Consider the following 18,590-nt stretch of genomic DNA (forward strand, 5'->3'; position numbering starts at 1 on the left):
TTTTAAACAATAATGATTACAACGGAAGGATTCCTGAGGCTTTGTTGTTTTTGATGAGCCTGCCAACAGCAGGTATGACTTGACCTATCCTTTTAGCCTTCTGGCTGTGTCTCCCCATTTGCTCAGCATCCCTGTGTGCATGTTCAGGAAGGCATTTGATGCTGATTGGAACTAATTCACCATCACAGTGGGGGGAATTCACTTACATTGCTCTGTGCTAACAGCTATAAGCAGTGATAATTAATAGCTCCTAATTGCTTAATCAGTGTAAAGTTTTAGACTATGTCATATGTGAAGGTTTTTATTTTGTGTGGATGACTAAACCCCCAATTAATGCATCGAGTCACACAGCCTTACCAGCGCTGTCTGCTCCAGACAGAGAAAAATAACCAGTGTCTTCATTACCCCCCTCAGGTCCCTTTCTGTAGTCATTACTGTGGCCTGAAGACATTTTTCTGTAGCAGCTGCAGTAACGTTACAGTGAGCTCCCTATCAGCTCAGAGCTGTCAGCAGCAGATATGAATCCAGCAGCCTGAGCCCATTCGGTGCTGCTGACATGCTCTTCTTGACTTTCCATTTATTCCTTTACCCCTGGTGGCCAATCTCCCTTAAAATCAAAACTGTCTGCCACCAGTGGATCTGGCAATACTCTGTGATTTTGCAGTTCTCAACACACACTCGCTCCCTGTGCACACACAAGGCTCGTCTCCATCCCACATTACTCAAGGTAATGCATCCCTCTTTGGTATTCAGTTTTTGTTTTCTTTAGTGCTGGCTAAATTTTATCTCTGCTCCCTCTCCCTGCTCCCCCTCACGCTGTCCCTGTATCTCTTTCTGTGCCTGTCTTTCAGGGCCTATCTCTTGGATTGTTTTCATTTCCCAGACCTGTTTCCCAGGCCAGTTTCTTTTCAGCTGCTTGTCCCTGAGTCCCTCTCCATTTGTGTTTGTCTCTTTTCTTATCTGCTGAGGAAGATGAGGGGGAGATAGAGGTGTTGACTGGCAGAACTGGAACTCCCTGTTGGAAGTGATCGTGAGCAGGAGTTTGCTTCCACCCATACAGAGCTCCTGGCTGGATGCATCCTCCTGCCAGGTGGGGTTGTGTCAGATTAGGCCATCCTTTAAAACTTATTTCTCATTCTGTTTCTCTCTCAACAATATATGAATTATTCTATAACATTTCTAAGTCAGCATTTCTTATCTCAAGGTTTACAAACAGATACATACCACCTAAGTCCTCTGTCAAACTTTGAGAATTCTCTACAAATTCATTTCTCACAGGGTTGGGCTCTAAGGGAGGGATGGATGGATGGATGGATGGATGGATGGATGGATGGATGGATGGATGGATGGATGGATCCACAACAGGTGCTGTGCTTTTCCATAGTGTAGGTGCTTGTTTATTGAACCCTACATGAGTTTTCTCTGTAAAGGGATCCCATTCATATTTGTGCAGGGCATGGAGACTTCAGGGGAGAAGCAAAAATACAAAGAGGAGACAGCAAAGTCAGTTTCTTACAATAAAAGCAACAATACCAATGCAGGTACAGCTTGTTAAAGAAATGCCTCAATTTTATGGGACTAATCCTTCTTTGGAAAACTGTTTGGTGATAGATCCTTAGGTGAATTCATCTGACATGAGTGAAAGCATATAGTTCGTTAACAGTGGAAGAATTGTCCCTTAGATTTCTGCATCCCATAATGCTTCTACAGAGGAAGAGAAAATGAGCCCTAGATATTTGTATAACACATTTTCTTCTTTTACAGAAAGTTTTACTTTTTCTTGCAACATGTGTCTCTCCTGCCATTAGGGAAGGAAATCCTGGGAAATGTGAGACTCTCTTAGGTAATTAACTTTCAAATCAATAGCAGAGATCTGAAGGCTAGCACAGGGCGGGTAGGAAATGCAAAATGATTTTTACCTAACAAAGAAGTGTGAATGAATGAATGAACATGTGACAATAGGAATAGTCAGACAAGGACAGGGAAAGCATTATGGCCTGATAAAGGCAGAACAATCCATCACAACAATAGTATCTTTAATTCTCCTTAATGCTGTGTTGCAGTGTTTGAATTACAGTTGGATTTTGTTATCTATGCATACACAGAACTAAGGAGTTTAGCTGCCTAGAAAAACAACACACAGGCCTACAAAACCTTGTGACTCACCTAAGCCATGCAAAGAACAGCCTGGGACTCTTACCACAGAGTACCTGGAATTTCTTGGACTTTGGGGCTGGTTATATCTAGAAACATCTCTCTGGCATCTCTAGCCTTTTTGCAGGAGTGAATTTTTTAGGCAAAAAGAGGCTGCCTAAAACTATGGCTTGTAACCACCTAAGCCATTTTATTTTGTCTGTGTTTTCTGCACTTCAGTATCAGTGTGTTGCAGGTATCCTAACACTGAATGCTGATTTACAACCAGATAGAAACCATCTGTAAATGTAAGCTTTGTGCAAAGTGAGACATTTCTTCTCTTAGTTCTGCTTTCCTTCTCCTACTGAGAGGGGTCTGCTCGAGGCAGCTGGCAGAGCTGATGGGGAAGAAGCAGGGTTTCTTCTCTGTCTGACACTGAGCTTAGAGCTGAGAGGAGCACTTCATTTTTCTTGTCTCTTCAGTAGCTAAATCCTTTGTGGTTTTACTGTTTCTGAAATAATAAAGTCAGTCTGGAGTCAAAGGGAAGCCCTTCTCAATTCTCAGGAAAATACAAGGATGAAGTAACCTTGGTCTTTCCCAAGCTAGTGAGCAAACATTTTCTGCTGGTGACTTTCCCTGGCTGGGAAAGCAGAAGCATTTCCCACAAATAAAACTCTATCCTGCAAATGACAAGGAAGGTGCTCTGCCCAGAGTCCATAATTCAGATCTGGGAACATCTTAGCCAAGGGCCAAGATAATTAGCTAAGGGAAGACAGCCCAGGAGACAAAACATTGGTTTTCTCTGTGCAATTTGCCAAAGCTAAATTAATTCTCATGTTCCAGTGGGAATCTGCCTTTTCTTAACCTAGATTTCATTACAAAACCTGTGAAAATTATGGAAGCCTCCAAACTGGCACTGTGTATACAAAACAATACTACTGTTCAGGAGCAGAAATGTACTCCAGTGTCCCAGTTGTAATGGGGAGGTAGGTTTATTTTTGTAGGTTCTTTCCTTCCTTATCTTGCTTGGAAAAGGAAAATGTGCCTTCACTAATGTGGAGAATCAAGTAAATGGGCCAAGGCTGTGCCCTGCAGAGAGGTTTTTGTTTTTTTGGTTTTTTTTGCCAAATTCTTTTAGCCCTTTCTGCTGTGTGTTTAGAATATTTTAGACACAAGGAATAACAGGAATGATTTATGCCACAAATTGTTTCATAGTTTTTTTTCTTTTCAAATCTGTTGCCTCACAGTCTAAAAATCTTAAGAAATATATACAGGAAGATCTGTGAGTAGTGGTATAATTCCTCCAAGGGCCTTGTCAACCTTAGGGCCAATACATTTATTATCATTTAAGCCTGACATACTGATCTCATTGTGAGACCTGCTCCTCACATGAGTGGTTGTAATGCTCCTGAGTGTGTATGTTGACTTCCACAGGACTATTTCTGTCTTAATTTTGCAGAGCTGGTCTTAAATGTGTTTCAATCTGTCCTTATTACAGGACAGATTTTCCCTTAGTGGGGAAAACCTGGTGAAATACAGAAGGATGTGAGGGCAGAATCTGGATCAGTTCATACTGAGAGCAAAGAAAGTTATTTTTTCTCTTTAAAACAACCAAGCCAATATAGATACACTATTTGGAGGGAGTTTGGTTTTTAATTCTCAGTATATTTGACCTTCAAAAGGACACAAAACAATGCAATTCAGAGGTGTGCTGCCTACAAGCTCAGCTCCTGGTAGTGTCTGTACAGCTGAGAAAAGTGAAAACAATGAAACAGACACTTTTTAGTTCCCAGTGAGAAAAAAGGAAACTGGCAGCCTTTTCTTGCTTTATTGTTAAATATCTCTATTTAAATGCAAATCATCATCTGACACTGCCAAACAAAGTCATGTAACAGCAGCAGGCATGCAAGTTAAAAAAAATTTTAAAATGATGTTTTGAAGATGCTGAATTGCTTTTATTTCCAGGAGGAATAGAGGTGGCTGAATAAATTTTTGGCTGCATAGCGAGGCGAGGCTCAGCACATAGGTGCTTCAGATACAAGGATTTGTATTTTAAGTACAACTTTTACAGAGGTGTGGGCAGGCTCTCTAGTTAGGGATCACTTGGAGGGATGCTGAAGTTTCTTCTATGTCATCCCACAGCAGTATTACAGTGGAAAGCCAAGTGTTTACAGAATGTTTTGGGACAAAAAGGGGCAGGAGCAGCCAAATTGCTGCCTTATTGTGCCTCAGGAATGTGTATTTACAAGTGACCTGTGCTTTATGGTGCTGTGTGCAGGGTCTCCAGCTTCCTCCCTGAGCACCACACCTCTGAGCCCAGAGAGGGATGAGACTGGACCTCAAGGAAGGACTGGGATAGAGGAGAGTCTTGCCTGAGGAGCCCACGTTGTGAGTGGGTTGTGGCTCCTGAGCTGCCCCAGCAGGGATGGGAGGGTTCCCTGAGTGTGCATCCATCCTGCTCCTCCTGCTGATCAGGAGTAGCTAGTTAATAAAACCCACCTCCAGGGGAACATTTCTATTCAGTCCAGCAAGTCCCAAAATCAGCTGACAACCTGTATCTTATCAAGGCTCATCTGTTAAAATTCTTCCTTTAATTTGCTGTTTACCTCACCATTCTGAGCTTTCATTCTTATAAATCAGTGTGGATATATTTGCTTTCTGTGCAGGGTTCCAGTAGTCTCTTAATAATCATAATAATCGTTATTACTGATTAAAGTTGCATTATTCATGCCAGATGGAGTGCCCTCCCTGTCAGCCAGAATGAGTTTGCATTTATGTAGTTATAGTACATTTGTGATCTAAATAAACAGATGGTAGAAGGTGACAGAGAATTATGTGCTGGTGATATCAGCAACAATGTTTCCCAAGTATAATTGCTTTAAATGAACATGAATGCAACAAGGAGCTGGTAGCTTTAACAAGGTAGTTGGCATTCAGTGTGGTAATTACCAGGCAGCATCATCAATAGCACCAGGAATGCCAGGGGAGGAATGCTGGCTTTGAAAAATTAGTGACAGAGAGTCTGACTTCACATGACCATCAGGGTGGGTTTGCTCAGCTCTGTAGCATCTCACAGATGTGGGCACGCTGCTGTAAGAAGAGCAGTGTTTATCTTTAGGGTGATCCAGCCTCAGCTGAGAGACATTTTGCATTTTCTCCAGCGCCAACTCCCATCAGGGCACATGGCAAGTATTTGATTTAGTGTAATGGAGCAGTGTTAGCAGCAGCAGCTGTTAATACACGATTGAAAGGATTGAACCTGGATCAGGTTCAAAGGGGAAATTCACTTAACAGAATCTCAGCAGTACTCAGTGATGTATAAAAGTTTAATCAAACACAAGGTTGGCTTCCTGCGATCAAAAGCGCAGCGATAAGGACTGTGCAGAGTCTTCCACGAGATTTACGTTGGGTGTCTCACTCACCCCATCAGCTCTGGCTTTGTGAAGGGCAGGCCTGCCTGCCCCTCAGGCACTGCCACACCTGGGAGTGTGCCTGGACCTTGGCCATGTCCAGATGGCAGCCATGGAATGGGGTCTCCCTTCCCTCTCAGCCCAGACGGGTGTGGGACTGTCCGAGCGCTCTCTCCTGTGGTGCTGAAGTGCAGCCAGAGGAGAACATTCCAGCTCTTCTCCTTGCTTGCCAGTCCCTCTCACATGGGTCAGCATTTTGCCATGACATGGACACATGAACTGAACTCCCACCTCAGTCCAAGTGGATTTCATTCACTAATTACTAGGTAGTTCATAAAAAGCTTCTGTTGCTAATGCTTCTTCTTACAGCTGCGTTTTACAGTGAAAGCACCTACAGTTCTTTTTCTTCAGGGACTAAACCTGTCAGTGTAGGCACAGAGTTTGTGGTGATTTGGAGTGGGGCTGGGCCCAGCCTCATCGCCAGTGGGCACAGCTGTGCAGGACAGGTGAATGCTATTGAAGGGAACGAGCCATGGAGTGCCCAGGGGCACTGAGCAACCACCAAAGGGAACAGAGGGCACACAGGTGCAGGGCATCAACAGGAGGGGATAAAAGGCTGGGCTGAAGAACAACAAGGGCAGGTGCTTGCAGCCTGCTGAGGTGCCCTGGTGTTACTGTGTGTGGGCAGGTGCCTGAAGCCTTCTGAAGAGGTGAGGTGTTCCTGTGTATGGGTTGGAGCTTTCTAAAATTGTGTGGTGATGCTCTGTGTATTGTGGTTGTCTCAATTGCACCATACCAGCATGAGGAAAGATGATGGAGAATACCATGTCCAAAGTCTGAAGGAACATAAGGTTCTTTCTGAAGCACAACCAAAGGCAACTAAAGAACCAGCAGCCAGAAAAAAAACTCCTGTGAGCTTTGCTGTCACTGGGGTTCAGGTGGTTGCACAGGGCACATTTCCCTGACCATAATGTTGGACATGCAGACCATGCAAGTTTGTGGGGAAGAGGGGGTGGCTTTGAACCAAAGACATTGAGTGGGATGTCCCATTGTTTGTAGGCACCAAGTTTATGGTGATTGGGAGTGGGGCTGGGCCCAGCCTCATCCTTAATGGGCTGCAGCTGTGCAGGACAGGTGAATGCTATTGAAGGGAAGGAGCCATGGAGTGCCCAGGGGCACTGAGCAACCACCAAAGGGAACAGAGGGCACACAGGTGCAGGGCATCAACAGGAGGGGATAAAAGGCTGGGCTGAAGAACAAGAAGGGCAGATGCTTGCAGCCTGCTGAGTGCCCTGGTTTTACTGTGTGTGGGCAGGTGCCTGAAGCCTTCTGAAGAGGTGAGGTGTTCCTGTGTATGGGTTGGAGCTTTCTAAAATTGTGTGGTGATGCTCTGGGCATTGTGGTTGTCTCAACTGCACCATACCAGCATGAGGAAAGATGATGCAGAGCATCATATCCAAGGTCTGAAGGAACATGAGGTTCCTTCTGAAGCACAACCAAAGGCAACTAAAGAACCAGCAGCCAGAAAACAGAAGCTCCTGTGAGCTTTGCTGTCACTGGGGTTCAAGGGGTTGCACAGGGCACATTTCCCTGACCATAATGTTGGACCTGCAGACCATGCAAGTTTGTGGGGAAGAGGGGGTGGCTTTGAACCAAAGACATTGAGTGGGATGTCCCATTGTTTGTAGGCACCCAGTTTGTGGGGAGTGGGGCTGGGCCCAGCCTCATCCTTAATGGGCTGCAGCTGTGCAGGGCAGGTGAATGCTATTGAAGGGAACGAGCCATGGAGTGCCCAGGGGCGCTGACCAACCAGCAAAGGGAACAGAGGGCACACAGGTGCAGGGCATCAACAGGAGGGGATAAAAGGCTGGGCTGAAGAACAAGAAGGGGAGATGCTTGCAGCCTGCTGAAGAGGTGAGGTGTTCCTGTGCATGGGCAAATGCTCAAAGCCTTCTGGAATTGTGTGGTGATGCTCTGTGCATTGTAGCTGTCTCAACTGTGACAGTTGTTCAGATGAAATTGGACAGGAGGTAAGTACCTGTATAGCTTTTCCTGCATAGCCATCTCCTCTCCTGTGAAGGAATCAGCAGCTTTTACATAGGCTGTGGAAAGCAATAGTGATGGCACTGAGTGATGACATTGTTCCTCAGCCCTCCAGACTTGCTCATACTTCTTTTTGGTTTAAAATGTCTGTGTCATTATGCATAGCAAAAATGTATTTAGAGTATAAAGCATTTAGATAAGTACCTGTATTTCATAAAAGTTTGACACCAGGTCTGGTGTTGGGCATTTTTTATAGGCACTGTTTCAACTTTGCTGAAGTATAAAACCCTCTCAAAGACAAGGTGGACTCTCATCTTTTCATTTGCTGGATGTTGAAGGAATGAAAGGAAGGCACATTTCCAATCTCTCTCTTTCTGTCTGTCCTGCAGGTGGTCGTTGCCACAAGTCCTGCACAGGACGGTGCTGGGGACCCACAGAGAATCACTGCCAGACCTGTAAGTGTGTAAGAGTGAGGAACAAAGGGCTGGAAAACAATGTAGCAGAGATCCTACTTGTTTTTTCTTTCAGTTGTGAAGGGATACTATAAATTCTGGGTTCAGTATAACTCTAAAATGTACCAGGGTTTTTTTCCCCCCCATATATTTTTATCAATAGATTATTTGCCTTTTTTTCCCTACCCATGTGAATATGTTTCTTTCCTCCCTTGGGATTTCTAAAACTCCTTATGCTAACTTGAATTTTCTTTTCACTACTGGGTGGCAACATGGAGCATGGCTCTTGAGAATATTGATGGCAGATTTGGAGCTCTTTAATGACCACCTGACATGGCAATGTTCCTGATGCCAAAATACTCTGTTAATTTCAATGGTAGCCTGGGAATATTAGTTATCTTGCAGAACTGTTTTCTTTACAATAACTTCAGAATATATTTGAATTGTACTGGAAGAGAGAATAATAGCTTTTTTGTGAAGGAAGTAGTAAGTGAAGGGTCACTTGTGCTGTGTTTCTGTCCTTGTGAATTTAGAGAGCATGAAAATGAATTCCTTCTTCCTTCCTGAAGGAGCTTTAAGTTCCTTCACATAGGCACAAAAGAGCCAGAAGTACAGTCACAACATTAGCAGATAATAATAAAAGAGGAGAAAATTGAGGGCTGTTTTTTCTACAAGTTTTTTTCTTTTTCCTGCTTACAGGAGGGTGAAAACCAGTTGCCTTTACTGGAATCACTCTCCCTGGGAAATGAAGTGTTTGCTGGGAGCTCCCCCACAGAACACTTTCCCAGCTTATTTCCTTGGCTGAGCTGTAAATGGGAGGAAGGACTGTGACAAATGAGCCACTCCCAGGGGAGCACCCCAAGTAAGCTCTGAGCTAAGGAGAGTCAGCCCAGAGTCATCTGCCTCTTTCCTGGGACTGGGTAGGAACAGTGCAGAGATGCTGCTTTTGGGGGTGTTTTGGGGGGTTTTTTGGTTGGTTTTTAGTGTCTTAGAGTAAGAGAGAGAATGGAGTTAGAACTGTCAGACAGCTTGAGGTGAAGGTCGGATGAGTCTGAGCAGGAAATCCAAGCTGCCCTGCTGCCCCAGTACCTGCAGAGACCCTGCCAGGAGCTGCTTTCCCTTTAGGAGCATCAGCTGATTCTGCTGGAGAAGTTGCTCACAGTTCCAGCTGTGTTCTTGTATCACTGCTTCATATTTATCTGCAGGCATGGTTAAAACCCCCTCAGGACATACTCTAGGACTAAGGGACAGTGATGCAGAGCAGATTCTTCTTAGTCTGAATTGAGCTGGTACATCTCCTTCCTCTGCTCACAGTCTTTATGAAGGCACTGAGGAAGTCAGTGCTCCTTAACCCGGAAAAGAAGTAGATTCTGGGTTGTGTGCTTAAGTAGATAATGGAAAGGGACTAAACCCTGCCCGACCAAATTGTTTTATATCATGATTAGAATTAATTCATGCTGGTTTTTTTTTCCCTCTGGCCTGATGAGAAGCTTGTTTTTCTGTTAAAACTAGTAACTTTGTAAGAAGCTGCATAACCCATCCAAATGGGTAGATTTATTCAGGCCTTCTGTGGTTATCGTATCCAAGAATAGTTTAAAATAATTCTTTGCAGTTATGTTCTGTAAGGAGCCCATGATGCTGGTTCAGGCTGTGTCTCCAGCCTCATGGCAAGTCCAGCTGTGTTCCTGCAGAGGTCCATGTGGCAGGATCAGCTCCCATGGTCTCGGCCTGCTCTCAGATAAGGGAGCTGATTGGTGGATTAAAGTGGAATTAACAGGGAGGGAAGAGTTTATCTGCAGGGCTGGGAAGGCAGGAGCTCAGCAGGGCTGCACACAAGGCTGGCTCCAGGAGTGACAGCTCTCAGTGGCTACCCTTGCAAATCCAAACAGTGGGGACAGGCTAAGGCACAACCATGGGGTTAAAATATTAAATTAAGAAAAGCCATAATCCATCCAAGTGTCAGGGAGATATACAGATCACACTCTTCTTCTTGAGTAGCTACTCCACAACCTTCAAGCCCACTCTGATGGTCAAGGACAGGAATTAGTTTTACATCACAGACTTCTTCTCTGCCTCCATGGCCTCGCTGCACCTTGGACAAGCAGCAGGATTGAAGGAAGAGGCTGGCAAAGGGTATTTCTTCATTGGGTTTTTGCACAATGTGTTTCCTTCAAAATGAGTGAAGCAAAGAGGGAGAATTTGAGTAGGGGCTCAAAACATAAAAATGCAAGTGGGATTATGCTTTTGCTGCCTTAATGTATGATTTTAAAAGACATACCTGGCTTTTGGGCTCACAAATGTTGTTAGATACAAGCTGTGTTGTGCACACTGTGTCTACCTTAACCCTGTCACCTTGGATGCACTTCTGTCCAACACATGTGGGAAAATGCCCCAGCAGTGCTACATCCAGTGCCAAACCATTTTGATCCTAGAAACAACTCAGAGCTTCATTTTGATAATTTCTTTTTTTTTTTTTATTGAGGATTGAAGCAAAAAAATTTAATGAGCCCCCCTCCCAAGATAAGATTTAAATTATTTTCCTAGGAAAGGATAAAAAATGAAAGATCTTAATCCGTGTCTTTCATTTCAAATTACATATGGAAAAAAAAACCAAATCCCTTTGTTTTTTTCATGAATATCATCTACCTAGCTGCTTATGTTGCCTTCCAGCAATGTCTTTGTTGCTAAGTCTGTCTGAAACATCACCTGCATCTAACTCTGTTCTAATGTCTCTCTAAATGTGACAAGAAAATTCATGTATTTAAGAAGACAATTAATAGGAAATTTAAGCCAAGCTGTTCTGTTAGGAGATAGAGAAGATAAAATTCAGGATGCTGTTATACACAGTTAGCAATCCTTTTTACTTTTATAATTAAAATATTAGTAGATGCTAATAGGAAGGATTTGAAATTGAGATGATATAACTTGTTTCAGTGTCAGGAAAATCTAATATGAAAATACTTTAAAAAAGACTCTGTTTTTCAAATTGTTTTGGGCACACACTGAATAGAATGCAAACCACTTTAAAAAATAATAACAAATGCCTTTGGAAGTTACTAATTAAATTTGAAAATCTATGGTTAGGTTGTTAAAATTTTTGCTATTCATGTCTGTTAAGAGTTTGATGCAGAAATTATAAGTTTTACAATTCAATATATTTTTAAAGTGACAGATTATGCACTTTTTCCCGGAGGATTGTAACTGAAAACACAACAATCTGAATTAGAATATAGACCCAACTAAGGGAATGCAAAAAAACAAATATAACCTATAAATCAAACCTGAAACACAAAACATGTAGCAAGTGTCAAGTGCACCTTGACTCTGTGTAGGCACAGGAGTGTGGTCAGGGCACAGCTGTATTTATACTGTCCTTGTGCAGCTGGTGTTGCTGAGAAGGTGCCAAATTAGAGCAGCCAAAGGCAAGCAGGATCCTGGTGGGGCACACAGAAAGAGCTGAACCAGCAGCTGGGATCAATCAGGGAAACCCACACTTCTGCTTGGAGCCAGCATCTTTAATTAAAACCCTTGTACTGCTTTAGTAACTTTGCGTGTTGGGAACACTTTCATTGATTTCAGTTACTTCCCATTTTTGCCCTCATGGATTGGTATTGTCCTGACACAATTAAAGATGAGGGGAAAATATAAAGGAGACTGATCATTTGCACATGTACATGAAGTGGTCATTTCATCACAGTTTATTGCAATGAAATGTTGGTAGAAGTTGACAGTCTCACCCAGGAATCCATCTCAATGCACAGCAAATTTTTCAGGACTTTGGTGTTTATCCTTTGGTCCTGGCCCTGACTGTGACAGTTCTGTGCAGTTGAACCCTCCAAATTCTTGGGATCACGCACAGGATCTGTAGGAATCCAGGCAGGTAGTTGTGCTGACCCTCAAAAAGTCTAATTTGAAGCTTGGGGTCTCAGCTGGGATTAGTGAAGCTCTCCTCACTATTGTGTTGGGTGAAGATATGAGTGCCAGGCACCTGAAATGCCAAATAGTTTGACATTTTGGGCAACATTTATAATTCAGATAGGTCTTGAGTTACAACTATGAAATCAATTTATTGTATTGGCGGGGGGAGAGCTTGTTCTCTTTTAAACCAGTGCAGCTAGGGGTTACCCCTTGAGAATGATTGCAGGAAGCTGAAGTGGTGAGTGGTGTTTATTGGCATCTGATCAATCAGATTGTTTCAGGCCTTCAGAAAATAGAACTGCCTTGTGTTTGTTTTGGCTTGGGGAAAGACCTTAAGTCCTCAAGATCCAGAGCCTGCCAAGCTCATTAATGTCTTGGGGTGTGTGGTGCCACTGAAGACACCTGACAGGTTCTCCACAGACCTGGGCTTTCAGTAGCAGCTATAATGCAAATATGGCACACAGTGAAGCAGGTGATAGATAGGATATCTTCTGGCCTTTTCCTAGAACAACACACTGGCATTTCTGTGGGCATTGTTTGTTTTCCCTGAAAAACAAACTAGGGAAGAACAGTGACAAACCTTTGCTTTAATTAATTTTGCTTCAGGAAAACCCACAGTGTTCCCTATCCTGAAAAGCATGGTAGAGGCCCTCTTTGAGCTGGTGTCTAACCAGAAGCAAAATATGCTTTTTGAAGGCATCCAGTTCAAATATTGTGCTGAAGAGAGGAAAGAGAGTGCTGTGTTCCCCCAGATCAGCCCTGGTGTGAATGGCCCATCCCAAGATCAACCCCAAAACCTTGATGTTATCAGCACATGTGGTCCAGCCAACTGAGCTGTTCCTCCAGGAGGAACCAGTGGCTCCATGGACAGGGTGGATATTGTGGCCCACACCCAACAGCAGCTGGTTCTGGGTAGATAAATCAGAGATTGATTTGGTGGCTCAGGATTACCCACACAGAGGGGCTTTACACCAAAACTTCCTGGGGTTTAAGTAGAATGTCCAAAAGCTGTGGGGCACAGCAAGGAATGCATTTAGCAGTGGGCTCCATGCATGGCCTTGAGGCACAGCCACGAGGTAAAATGTGGCTGTGGCCATGTCAAAACACAAGTGCCATGGTGAAGGGGTGGCAGAGCCTTTGGGTGCTGGCCCTTGGCTCCAGGAGCAGCTGCTTCCTGGGCAATGGCACAGGTGACCACAGAGGGTTTGGGGTTTGTTTTTTTTTTCTTTTTCACAGAACTGGATGGCCTCTGTGCCCTCCACTGGGAATTTGGGCCCTCCTTCAGGTCAGGGTAAGGCTGGGCTTTGCCTCTCTGTGAGGCACACAGTGCCCAGTCCAGGGCAAATCCTGAGCTGGTGGAAAACAAGACACACACTCACAGACTAGGGAAGGAATTTGTTCATTTTCATGAGCCAAGACTGTCACACAGTGTGCTGGTGGCACACAGCCACAGGTGCCATTGTTTCACATCTGTCTTAATGTTTATCAATACTGTCACTTAAATAAACAAATCTTTTTAATGTGCTTCTCTGGCAGTGTTGACAGTAAGTGCCTTCACAGAATTTCCCAAATTCCTCAAATTAGATTGCAAAACCACAAAAGCCTTTTCTTTCTCTCTGGGGGTTTTCCTCTGGTATCAGCAAGATGAAAATGCTCTAAAAGTGCATTGTTTTATTCTGTAGATCACAAACAATCCCTTCTCTTTAGTTATTTACATTTTTATGTCCTAAATAAATATGTAGCAAGAACTTTCAGCATTACCTTAAGTATTTCTGGCAAGTAGTGAAGGGATTTTGGATCAGAATGTACTTATAAAGATGATACTTAGACGTTAAAATAGTAGAATCGAGCAGAAAGTTGGATGGAATTTTGTTTTTTCTTACTTCCTGAAAAGTGTTTTTCATCGAGAAGTAATTAAATGCTTTTAAAAAAATAGGTGTTGAAGGTTAATTGCAGAAGTGTATCATCCCAGCTTTCATCAAAAGACAGCTGACAGCACGGTAGGCAGTGGTGGCTGGTTTAGTTTGGATAATATTAATTTCTTTTTCCATAAAATAAAGATTTCAGCTGAGTGAGGGAGGGGAGGTGGATGGGCCACTGGGTGACCATTCTTTGCACAAGGTTAAGCCCTCAGTGGTGTGGAACAATCCAGCTGGTAGATGTCCTTGCTCCATTCTGTGAATGAAGGCAGGATTGTGTTAGTTAGAAATAGCAAGCGGTGTTTCCAAATGTGCTCCAAGGTTGCAGTTTGTTCTGCTCCCATTTGCCAAAGGATTGCCACCAAGGGCAGCCTTTAGCTCTGACACTGGTGGTCTCACTCTGAATTTCATTCATTTATTCTGTGTTGCTGTTCTTGGTGGGGAAAACTCTCATGCAACTGGTGGGCTCTTCTGTTATTTCTGGGGGCAGGGGAGACAATGGCAAAACCTGTTTTAAAAAACTAATGATTTAAGAGTAACATTCCTTAGGAATTTCCAAGGCTAAGAGGGCACACTAAAAATTCCTTTTCCACAGTCCTTGAGCAATATGTGTGCCGCTAAAGAGGGGATCATGCAGGCATTTTGGATACAGATACTGTGCAGATACTCTGGATACAGGTGTCCTGAAGATGTTCTGGATACTGGTCTCCTGCAGGCATTCTGGATACAGATGTGCAGATGTTCTGGAATACAAGTGTTCTGCAGACATCCTGCATCAAGTGAAATATAGGTTGGATATTAGGAAGAGGTTTTTCACTGAAAGAGTGATGAAGTTCTGGAATGATTTGCCTGGGGAGGTGATGGAGTCAGCATTCCTGGATGCGTTTAAGAAAAGCCTGGATGTGGCACTGGGTGCCAGGGTTTAGTTGAGGTGTTGGGGCATGGGTTGGACTTGATGATCTTGAAGGTCACTTCCAACCTGGTGCTTCTGTGAACTCTGGAATACAAATGTCCTGTAGGCATCCTGGATGCAGGTGTTCTGGGTCCAGGTGTCCTGCAAACGTTGTGGATGCAGGTGTTCTGGGTCCAAGTGTCCTGCAGGTGTCCTGCAGATGTTCTGGGTCCAAGTGTCCTGCAGGTGTCCTGCAGATGTTCTGGGTCCAAGTGTCCTGCAGGTGTCCTGCAGATGTTCTGGGTCCAAGTGTCCTGCAGGTGTCCTGCAGACGTTCTGGGTCCGGGTGTCCTGCAGGTGTCCTGCAGACGTTCTGGGTCCGAGTGTCCTGCAGACGTTCTGGGTCCGGGTGTCCTGCAGACGTTCTGGGTCCGGGTGTCCTGCAGACGTTCTGGGTCCGGGTGTCCTGCAGACGTTCTGGGTCCGGGTGTCCTGCAGACGTTCTGGGTCCAAGTGTCCTGCAGACGTTCTGGGTCCGGGTGTCCTGCAGACGTTCTGGGTCCGGGTGTCCTGCAGACGTTCTGGGTCCGGGTGTCCTGCAGACGTTCTGGGTCCGGGTGTCCTGCAGGTGTCCTGCAGACGTTCTGGGTCCGAGTGTCCTGCAGACGTTCTGGGTCCGGGTGTCCTGCAGACGTTCTGGGTCCGGGTGTCCTGCAGACGTTCTGGGTCCGGGTGTCCTGCAGACGTTCTGGGTCCGGGTGTCCTGCAGACGTTCTGGGTCCGGGTGTCCTGCAGACGTTCTGGGTCCGGGTGTCCTGCAGACGTTCTGGGTCCGGGTGTCCTGCAGACGTTCTGGGTCCGGGTGTCCTGCAGACGTTCTGGGTCCGGGTGTCCTGCAGGTGTCCTGCAGACGTTCTGGGTCCGAGTGTCCTGCAGACGTTCTGGGTCCGGGTGTCCTGCAGACGTTCTGGGTCCGGGTGTCCTGCAGACGTTCTGGGTCCGGGTGTCCTGCAGACGTTCTGGGCCCGGGTGTCCTGCAGACGTTCTGGATCTGAGCACCAGCACCACTGAGGCATTTCCCTCCCTCCCTGGTGGTTTTCCCAGCGCGCTGTGGGTGTTTTGCTCGGGGAGCAGTCGCAGAGCTCTGTGCCTGGCCCCGTGTGTGACGCTGTCCCTTTCTGTGCCCTGCAGTGACCAAGACCGTGTGTGCAGAGCAGTGTGACGGGCGCTGCTACGGGCCCTACGTCAGCGACTGCTGCCACCGCGAGTGCGCCGGCGGCTGCTACGGACCCAAGGACACCGACTGCTTTGTACGTGCCGTCTGCCTTGTTCTTATTCCTCTTTCTTCTTCTTCCTGCCAATCACTCTGCAGAGTCTTAATGCTTTAATCCATGAAATTCACAGTTTCACCCTTCTAATGTACTGCATGCACACTCACAGATTCAGGATGCAAATTTTAGCTTTTAGGATTTTTTATATTCTATTAACATCATTTATCTACTTAATATTACTCATTAACAGATCTATGAGATTTGTAAATACAGATTGGGAACTGTTAATATGCTTATCTCTGATTTTTATCTTTTTCTTTTCCAAAATTAGCTGTTAGAGGTGACAGCAGATTTTTAAAAGTATTTGTCATTATATTTGAACATGGTTTTTATTAATGCTCTGTGTGCTTTTCATATCAAAGGCAAGAGTACTATTTAGATTCTCTGCGCAAGGTGTTCCCTATTTCTGCCAGACTTAATTTAAATTCAGATTTTTTACCAGGCATGCTTCTTTGTGGAGATGGAAGGAAAGTGGTTCCCAAAATGCTCTCCCTCAAATGCATATTACTACATGTGTGCTTCAGATGGAAAGAAGAAATGGCTTTTTCTTTAAAGAAATACAATCTAAATATCCAGGCCTTTATAAAATCTGTCTTGTTTCTAATCCATTATTTCTAAGAGTTTTAGCAGCCTTAGAACCCAAAACTGATCTCAAAAAAATGTGTAGCTCATCACACTGGGTCGATGAGACAAGTTTTACTAATGGTTTCAGGGAAAGCAAACCTAGGTCTAAAGTAGAGTCAGAACCTGCACAGAGAGGTGAATTTTCCAAGATACCCATGTGCTCAAAGAGACAAATACCTGTGAAGTTGACTGCCAGGTGAGTTGGGAGGAAGGTATGGAAAATTGCATATATTTTGAAACTGTGGGCAAGTGACTTATAATTAACTGGCAAAAATGCATCTTTCCCTGGCTGGCTCTAACTGCTTGATAGTGATAGGTTTTGTGCTTCAAAACCACACTCTAAATGCTGTTCTTTGGCTGTTGATGAAATGTAGTGGTGGCCTGACAGCCACCAAGAGGTTTTGCTAGAGCTGTTCTCTGTGGCCTTTCACAAGTAGATGCTCAGCACATATGGGGTGGGTGATCCAACAGTGTCTGGAAGTTCTCTGTTGGCTTTGAACTAAAGAGACAGGAAAATACCAGTCTTTCTTGTGTCATGGACAATATAAATAGGTAAAGGGAAGAGGAAAAATGTGGTCATTGGGTCCAAATGAGCATTGAGGAACATCCTCAGAGCTGATGTGTTGATGCTTTCAAAAGTTAAGGACTGTTACCAGTAAGTAAAACTTTACAAAAGGAAAGCCTTGTAAAATAATGGCTCAGGCCTGCTACTTTTGCTGAGTAGAAAAGGACTGTGGGAGAGACACTCAGCTGAATTGGGGTGGAAAAACAATTTATATAACCATCATGTGTTCTTATAATGGTGTGTGGTGTTGGCTGGATTATGTTTGTTATGATTTGAAGCTATGTAACTGATAAGGGCCTAACTGCTTAAAAAGGCCTGGTTTTTGCAATAAGTAACTCTCCTTTGCACCTGCCTGGGGACTCTGCATCACTCTGGACCCTCACCCACAAAGTTCAAGTTATTGGCAGCATAAGTTGGGTACTGCTGCAGCCTGAAAGTTAGACTGTCTGAGTTGTGGCAGCTGTGGATATACACATGCTAAAAATCAACTGGTATGTTTTTTCTGGTACAGCACAGAGGCATCCAGGGTTTATTCTCATTCCCTTCTGGCCCCAGAGCAATGTAAAAGAAATTCAGCGGGGGTCTGGCAGTTTTCAGGCCTAGTCATTACTTGCTTAGACACAGTGGGTGAAGAGTGTAACCCTTTAGGCTATAAACAACTGTGCTTAGCTTTCAGCTGAGACACATAACTTTGTTTTTCCCTGTGTATTTCCTGTGCTTTTATTCACAAATTAGCAGCATTTAGCACAAAGTGCTAGAAATTTGCATATATTATCGAAGCAATTACAAATGTATATAAAACATTTCAGTCATAAATTATAAGTTTTCAGATCTTCTAGATGAATTTTTCCTGAAAATTGCTATGTCTCCAAGGAGTATTGGTGTGCTTTATGCATTTGCTAAACTGTTATCAGAGAATTGTCATGTACATGATGGAGTACCTTTGAAGTCAACATGTAAGAAATGGGTTGAGGAAACAAACTAAATTAGTATTTATTAATAAGCAAAAGTACAGCTTATGAAGCATTACAAATCCTTTAGAGCATTATGGCATCTTGCAGCAGCATCCTGTTCTAAATACGGTTTTAATATCTGTAGATAAAATTCATCCATCCTCCTCCATCTGCTGCCATGCACTCATTTGCATATTCAGTTCTAAAAGCAAGACAGTAATCATCATCTGACATAAATGCAAGCAAACATGCTAAGGCAAAGTTTTACTGATGTTTTTATCTCAGATTCAAACTGGGTCTAGAACTTAAAATGCATAGGAGGGCCTGGCTGACTGCCTAGAGAGCCAGAA

At 44.2% G+C, this 18,590-nt stretch overlaps 1 protein-coding gene across 2 annotated transcripts in view; it reads left to right on the plus strand.

Moving 5' to 3' along the window:
• Positions 1-18,590, plus strand: part of ERBB4 (erb-b2 receptor tyrosine kinase 4) — a 592,065-nt gene that overhangs the window by 409,990 nt on the left and 163,485 nt on the right. For both annotated transcript variants that reach the window (XM_071434337.1, XM_071434338.1), the window contains exons 5-6: positions 7,976-8,041; positions 15,959-16,077. In XM_071434337.1, the coding sequence (XP_071290438.1) occupies positions 7,976-8,041; positions 15,959-16,077 (185 nt within the window). The remainder of the gene's footprint in view (positions 1-7,975; positions 8,042-15,958; positions 16,078-18,590) is intronic.

The sequence above is a fragment of the Agelaius tricolor genome, unplaced genomic scaffold, assembly GCF_023055355.1.
Source record: "Agelaius tricolor isolate 1412-34295 unplaced genomic scaffold, bAgeTri1.0.p SCAF_10, whole genome shotgun sequence".
In the NCBI taxonomy this organism is placed as follows: domain Eukaryota; kingdom Metazoa; phylum Chordata; class Aves; order Passeriformes; family Icteridae; genus Agelaius; species Agelaius tricolor.